Source organism: Pteropus medius, unplaced genomic scaffold, assembly GCF_902729225.1.
Source record: "Pteropus medius unplaced genomic scaffold, Ma_sr-lr_union100, whole genome shotgun sequence".
In the NCBI taxonomy this organism is placed as follows: domain Eukaryota; kingdom Metazoa; phylum Chordata; class Mammalia; order Chiroptera; family Pteropodidae; genus Pteropus; species Pteropus medius.
In genome coordinates this window covers 6118736-6125604 of record NW_024349798.1, presented here as the reverse complement: position 1 = coordinate 6125604, position 6869 = coordinate 6118736, and the positions used below count along the sequence as shown (strand labels likewise).

Sequence of the window (6869 nt, the reverse complement as noted above, 5' to 3'; positions counted from 1 at the left end):
GGTTGATTGTAACTGAATGTAGCTGGTTTTAGGGGCCCGGCAAGGGGCGAGACTACAAATTCCGGCGTGCATTGCGGCCGTCAGTTGCGCAGATCCCAGTATACAATGCGCGGCTTTCTTCCTCCTGACCCCTGACGTCTTTCTGCATGAGTGCTACTCACTGAGTGTACGCGCAAACGGCAGGAATCTGCCCTACTCCCAAAGCCTGTCCTCAAGCTCACTTTCTGTGGTTGAGTCCCCACGCGGCGGACTTTGATCGCTCAGATTTCTCCTAAGCGTGTTAGCTTTCTCCAAACCTGTAGTGAACTTGGCAGTCGCGGAGTGAGAGCCGAGTTCCCCCCAAAAGAACTTAGTTAAGGTTATGAGCATCTACTATGTGTCACGCACGTGCTAGGGTATTGGGGATACAAAATAAGTTGCCCAAGGACACACAGCTGGTAGTGGCAGCGCTGGGATTTAGAGGAGCACAACGATGAATCGAGAGAGACAGGCTCCTTAGAAACTAACGTAACGTGATCAAATGCTATCATAAGTATAAACAATGTTACAGGCACACAGGTGAAAGGATTTCTCATAGCTTTGGAGATTGGCTTGTCAGGCAAGGCATCTGAGGTAACATTCTGGTTAAAAAAAAAAAAAGGGTCAAGTTGGGTAGAGGCGAAGAGTATTCCAAGTAGCAAGAAGTTCAAAAGCAGATGTCTGAAGGTTGAAAGTGCTTGCCCTGTTCGCTTAAGCCCGAAACTTATAATGTGTGGCTGGAGATGAGGCCAGAAAGGTAAACCTGACCTGGTAAGTCTTGAAAAGGAGTTTGAACTTTCACACTCACACCACCACCACCCCCCGCAAACAATGGGAAGGGAACCTGGGGATTCATGGATGAGTTTAAGATGATCTGTGCTCCTTGCTCCTCTGCCCATTGTACACGAACTTTTTGTGTATGTGTATGTTAATCCATCACTTTCATCAATCAAATTCTTCGCTGGCTCCGAAATTCAAAGGTGAAAAACCACTGGCCCAGTGAAGAACAGTTACAAGACTATTGTCAAGAAAAGACTATGCAAGGAATAGTTGAAAGTTTAGGTGAAGGAATGTAGAAAATTGAGCTGAGCAAGAGGGCATTTTAGAGAATAGAGAAACAAGGAAAAAGTGTCATGCGATCAGAAGTGGGGAAAAGCTCTTTTAATATATTTGACCAATATTTAAATGTTTCCAGCATAGTAGTGCATAACATGGGCCCTGGAGTCAGACTGACTGGGACTGAATCCCAGCGCTGCCACTACCAGCTGTGTGTCCTTGGGCAACTTATTTTACCTCTCTGTGCTTCAATTTTCTCTAAAATGGGAACATAACAGTAAATACCTCAAGGAGTGAGATAATCCATTTAAAGGCTTCATATAGTATTTGGCACATAGTAAAGGCTCAATGTAAGTCCTATGTGCCCCGCTCTGTGCTAAGCCCTGACAATAGCAGAATTCAGACAGCTACTTGCCTGCAGGGAGCCCAAAACCTAGGAGGAAAGAGTGGGGATGCTGATTGAGAAGTACAACTTTCAGGGACAAAAGCTGAAAACAAGAAGCAAAGGGACTTGCACTTACCACCTCCGAGTGAGTTAGAAACTAGAGGAGGGCTCACTAATATGAAAACTTTGTCAGCTTTGTAACTTCCTCATTTTTTGTATTTTATTTTTCTCTGCCAGCTATTTCCCCATAGCGATTAACAGTAAAAATCCTCCACATTGAAAAGGAATGTGTGTTCATGTTTTAGGGTATATCAAGAAGGCTAATTGTTGGAGAGCTTGTATTTCCTTTTAGGAAAGAGAACCCTAAGGTGATGGTAGCTACTAATGGACCCATCCCAGACTTAATGGCAAAAACTGAGATGAACACACAGGCCACACCTACCCACACTCCCAGGCGGAATATGTCCTTTATCTCTCCCCTTCCCTTCACCCAGTTTTCAGTCTAAAGCCAAAAACTTCAGCTTTAAAGAGGAACAAATGTTACTTGCAAAAAGCACACAAGTTTCACAACATATCTCCCCCTTTTCACTTTTCATTTTACTGTTCCGCTGGGCCCTTCCTACTCTCCTGAGGTACTGAGATCTGTGAGAGCTAGTTGGGAGTTGTGATTTCCTGCAGATACTCTGACTGTCCAAGGTACAATGGGACTGGCCAAGTCCATGGCTATGCAATGGGTTGGCTGCTCCCTTCTCCATGTGAAGAGCCTTTCCATGGAGAGCAGAAGGGTCTCAAGACAGTCTCTTTAGAGGCAATAAAGCTAGCTCACAATTTTTCTAGATGTAACATTTCCTTTACTCTCCAAGAGAGTATGGGACAATTCCAAGGGGATGTGAAATGTGTAACCCACATGTTCCTGGACATGACATCTGCAGTGGGTGCAGTTCCCTGCAAAAGAAGGAGATGAATTGTGTCTTCCCCTCAGTTGCCTGGGTTTTCTAATGATTTCCTTAAAGGCCCTTTATATAAACTGCAGGTGGCTCCAGCTTGCCGCTAAATATTCCTCTGCCCAAACTAGGTTTAAACTTAGGCAATGTTTCACAAACCTGAGAAATGAACTCTTTTTAAGGGAAAAAAAAAAAAAAAAGATCACAAATGATAAGAATAAAGCTCTGGATCCTCTGGCCATCAGTAGCCTCCAATGTGAAAATATCACTTTAGAAAAGGACAGTCTTTTCTATGAAATTGTCCTTTAGCTGTGAATTATCACCAGAAAAGTTATATTTTGTGTTTCTGTTAAAATATTTTGCAGAACAAATCACTAGGTGTAGTAAAACTTTAGAGCCCCAAGAACACATGGGTATACCTTCATTTGAAAAGCAACAAAATAATAATGTAAGGTGCATTGTCCTGCTGGGAAGGGAGAATGAGTGTTTTTCCTCATTTTTGAAATGTATTTTGTTGCATAATTGTCCATTCATGTGCTGACATAACAACACATGGGCCTCCAGCTCCTGAAATGAACTAGGGAGGGCTTATGTATAAAAATGTTTTTAATGTGCATCTTAATAAGCAACCATTTCAGGGACAGATAACTAGATCTAAAGAATTTCTTGTAGGCACTGAAGCCAGCCTCATCCATCCCCTCTTGTAAAAAATTCCAATTTACAGAAACCTCACTGACTTTACAGAAAATTAAGAGAACATCCTATTGGAACTGTTTTTTTCTTTGGTGTCACAGTTTAAAATAAGAATGCATATTAAGACCCTTTGATGTTTTTGTGCAGGTTTTTGCCCTCTTCTTCCTTTCTGGTCACTTTCATTCTGCTAATGTTTCTTCAGTTACAAGAAGTGTTTTGAATTTTCTATAATGAGGACTTAAGTGGCCTCCCAAATTCTTATTCGTTATTAATCATTCTTGGACACAGGACCTGTGAAATCTAAATCATTCTGCCAGGCACCAAGCTAACCAGACACTCTCATTTTGCTGGAATTTAACCCACTTTTTTTTTTTTAAGTTCTTAGTTTATTAATCCTCTCATGAAAAATCTGCTCAATCACCACAGATAAAGTCACTGATGAATCTTTACTCTTTCTTTTTCCCAGCACCAACACTGGCCTTTGCAGTCCCCCTAACTTTCTTCATTCTGTTATTGCATTCCTTTCAGTGTTTTTTTTTTTGAGGTCTTTTTCTTTTCAAGGCCATGTCTTGCAAGTCTATATTTGGGTTCATTTTCTTTGCATAATCCAAGGAACCATAAATTATGACAGAGCCAATTGTCTCGCCACCACCAAAATGGTTTCTGAATCCAAATACAAAGATGACATCTGGTTTGGTCATCAGCTCTTTTGGCTAGTTTTTCCCGAATATCTGTCTTAGGTATCGTTGCCTTTCTAGGGTGAAGGACGTTGGTGACCATTTGTTTCCATTGAAGTAGTCTGTTGGTCATGAACTTCCTGATCCAGATAGTTACGGTGCCATTATGATGGCAGTTGACCCTTAAGCAGGCTGAGAGGAAAAAAAGAAAGTTGAAAAGAGGTGTCTTCTGGGGTCCCTAGAAACAAAGTGAAGTGGAGTTACCAGGAGTATAAAGAAACAAATCTGGTAATTCACAGGGTGTGGGACTGGAAGGAATCATGGAGGCTGTCAGTTCAACTTTGCAAGTCATGAAGTAATTTATTCTGCTCAAATTTGCAGCAGCAGCAGCCTTAGAGCTCTGAACTCTCTACTGGAATCACTCTCTCCAGCCAGAATGGATCTGGGAACATGTGAGATGGTCACTCTCTGGGCCTCTATGTCCCTCTGGCTCTCTCCTGCATTAGAGTTCAGGTTGGTCACTGTGGGAATGGGAAAATGAAACTCTCCAACTCTGCTTCTATCAGCCCCCAGTTTGTAGAAATACAGTCACATGACCCAACACAGCCAGGGTTATGGCTTCTTTCTTTCCTGGGAGAGAAAGTCATAAATCCAGATGCCAGGGTCAAGCAGATAAAGTGTAAGGGTGTTTTGGCCACATATAAGATGACAGAGACCAGTGGGATTGTGGTAAATGGGGAAACATACTTTAAAAGTGGCAGGTGCTTCTCAGTTCCAGCCCATTTTTGTCATATGGGGATTAGGACCTACTATTGTTACATCTTTTCATTTTTCAAGAGACGCTGAAATCCAAACTTTTAGGAAATGTGGACATATCTGTGGACCAGAATTAGCCCATGGCATGTCCATTCGTTACTTCTGAGGGCTAAAGTCTTTCTCACTTTCTAACTGTGCTCATTTAGGCCCATCTGCCATAATGGTAGAATAAAAAAACAAAAACAAACTCAGGGATGATAACGAAATGACATAAAACAAATTTGGGAGGTTTACATAACTTTGCAATAGGTGTATAGCCAATTTATATTTTTAAAATTTATTGTAGGAAAATACACATAAAATTTACCATCTTAAGAATATCTGTTGCACGACACGGTGAATGTCCTCAACACTACTGAACTGTACACTTTTAAATGGTGAATTTTATGTTATATGTTTTTACCACAATTAAAAAGAAAGAAACAATATTCACAGTAATTGAACACCACAACTTACTCAAGATTGCACTGATGGTGTCTTTTCCAAAGCTGCTGGCATTAGAGTCCGAAGAGTAAGTACCATGGGGAAGATGCACTCTGGTGGCTGCCAGACTATTGAGAGTTCCAAATCCTAGGTTTCAGGCAACTCTACTGACATCCTATTTTTAGTTTATGGAGATTAAAGTCGCTCTTAACTCAGTAGGATACTGGTAATGGCCTCTTAGTCTTCACTGAACTGAAGAGAACTTGCATTTTGGGGTCTATCTGGGCCCATCGCCAGACCGAGCTTTTAGAATCACGGTGTACAGCCTACCTCGGTGAAGCTTTGTCTGTAGCCATTTTCGCAGGAGCTGGCGTTTCCGACCAATCATTCTCATTCCTCAGATCAAAGTCCCTTTTCTAGACACGCCTGAGCAGGTGTTCTGTCCTTTCTCAAGCAGAAAGCATATTTTGGAATCACAGAATCAATTTTCAAAGCGAAGAGAAATGTTTGTGTAATGAATGGACCCAGGAGGAATGAATCCGCTTTCATTTTTCCTGAGTTGCCACGTAAAAGCAAGCAACGCCGGATGGGGACATTTACTATTTAATGGATTCTCCACTGCCCCTATCTTTCGCCTTTTCAGTTTACCTGTAAATGACTCACTGATTTCCTTCGAGGAGTCCTACCCCACGGCGCCCAAAGCCTGCAGCCAAGATGCAGCCTAATAAGGGGATGCTGAAGGCCACATCCCTCCCGCCGAGCCCACCAGGACTAAGCAGGGTGGGTGGGATGCTGAGGCTTTAGGGTAGACAGCACGGACAGGGATTTGCGTCGGACCTGGGCTCCCATTCGCCAGTTGCCACTCACTATCTGCTATCTGGACTAGCGCCTTCTCTCTCCGTGAACGTGTTCCCTGTCTCTGAAATCGAGCCAGGTCATTTCTGCTCTCTCTCCTCCCCAGATAGGGGGCGCCCCGGACCCTGGAAAGCCGCCAGGGGCAAATCCTTGCACACAAAATCCGAGCTGTGGCTCCGAGTTCCCACACACCGGGGGGCCGGGGGGCCGACAGCGCGCCGCACGTGACCTCTTTGCCGTTAGCCCCTTCGCCATTGGGGCGTGGCCTCGCGGGGGCTGTCTAGCACTGATTGGCTGGGGGGCGGGGCCGGCAGCGCGCGCACGGAAGAAGAGGTATCGGGGGCGGGGCCCGGCCGGCCGGGGCTCGTTGCGATTGGCCGGGTGTGTCAGGGCGTGGTCGAAGGCGGAGAGCCGCGGGTGGAGCGGGAGGCCGCGGGAGTCGCGGGTTCTTGCAGTGCACCTGAGAGCCGACGCCCTGATCCGCGAAGCTACCCCATCCGCGGTCCCCGCCGCCATGAGCCGCTTCAAGGTGTCCAAGTTCCGGCACATGGAGGCCCGGCCGTCCCGCCGAGAGGTGAGCCTGGCACACAGGCCCCGTGCCCCCTCGCCCTCCCGTGGCCCCGCGCGGGGACCCCAGAGCCCGTCTGCCCTGGGGCGCCCTCTTCAGACTCCGGGTCATGTTGTCACCAGCCGGCAGGGAGAGTCCGGAGCTCCCGGGACGCTCTTTGGCCGTTCGGTTATCCCCGCAGTCCGTCGGCCCTCTCGCCTGGCTCCGGGACCCCCAAGGTGGCGTAGCCCGCCCAACTGAGCCGAGGCCTGAGGCCTGCGAGGTTGCCTGTCTTCCCAGCTTCCGGTCGGCGTCGCCGGAGAGCCGCGGTGCGGACACTGTTGGCGCCGGCTCCTCCTCCCTGCCGTCCCGGATCGCCCCTGCCCGGGGCTGGGGTGTGTGAGAGATGCCCCTATCTGCCCTGGTCTCGGCTAGTCTGCGTGTGTCAGTGGAGT

General features: G+C 46.4%; 1 protein-coding gene and 1 long non-coding RNA gene across 4 annotated transcripts in view; one reads left to right on the top strand and one right to left on the bottom strand.

Moving 5' to 3' along the window:
• Window positions 1–2991: 2991 nt before the first annotated feature.
• Window positions 2992–6152, bottom strand: LOC120620338 (uncharacterized). 2 transcript variants are annotated; one of them, XR_005657830.1, is made up of 2 exons: window positions 5046–6152; window positions 2992–4011 (listed from the first exon to the last, which is right to left on the bottom strand). It is a non-coding gene; the product is annotated as an uncharacterized LOC120620338 (long non-coding RNA). The 2 variants fall into 2 exon arrangements; XR_005657829.1 differs by having other exon boundaries at window positions 2992–3965; window positions 5046–6148.
• A 106-nt stretch (window positions 6153–6258) lies between these two features.
• The window catches only part of CORO7 (coronin 7), a 64480-nt gene continuing 63869 nt past the window's right edge, over window positions 6259–6869 (top strand). Inside the window, exon 1 of one of the 2 annotated variants that reach the window (XM_039885206.1) lies at window positions 6259–6441. In XM_039885206.1, coding sequence (XP_039741140.1) covers window positions 6382–6441 — 60 coding nt within the window. In that variant the 5' untranslated portion in view covers window positions 6259–6381. The remainder of the gene's footprint in view (window positions 6442–6869) is intronic. The other variant, XM_039885207.1, reaches the window with a different exon arrangement.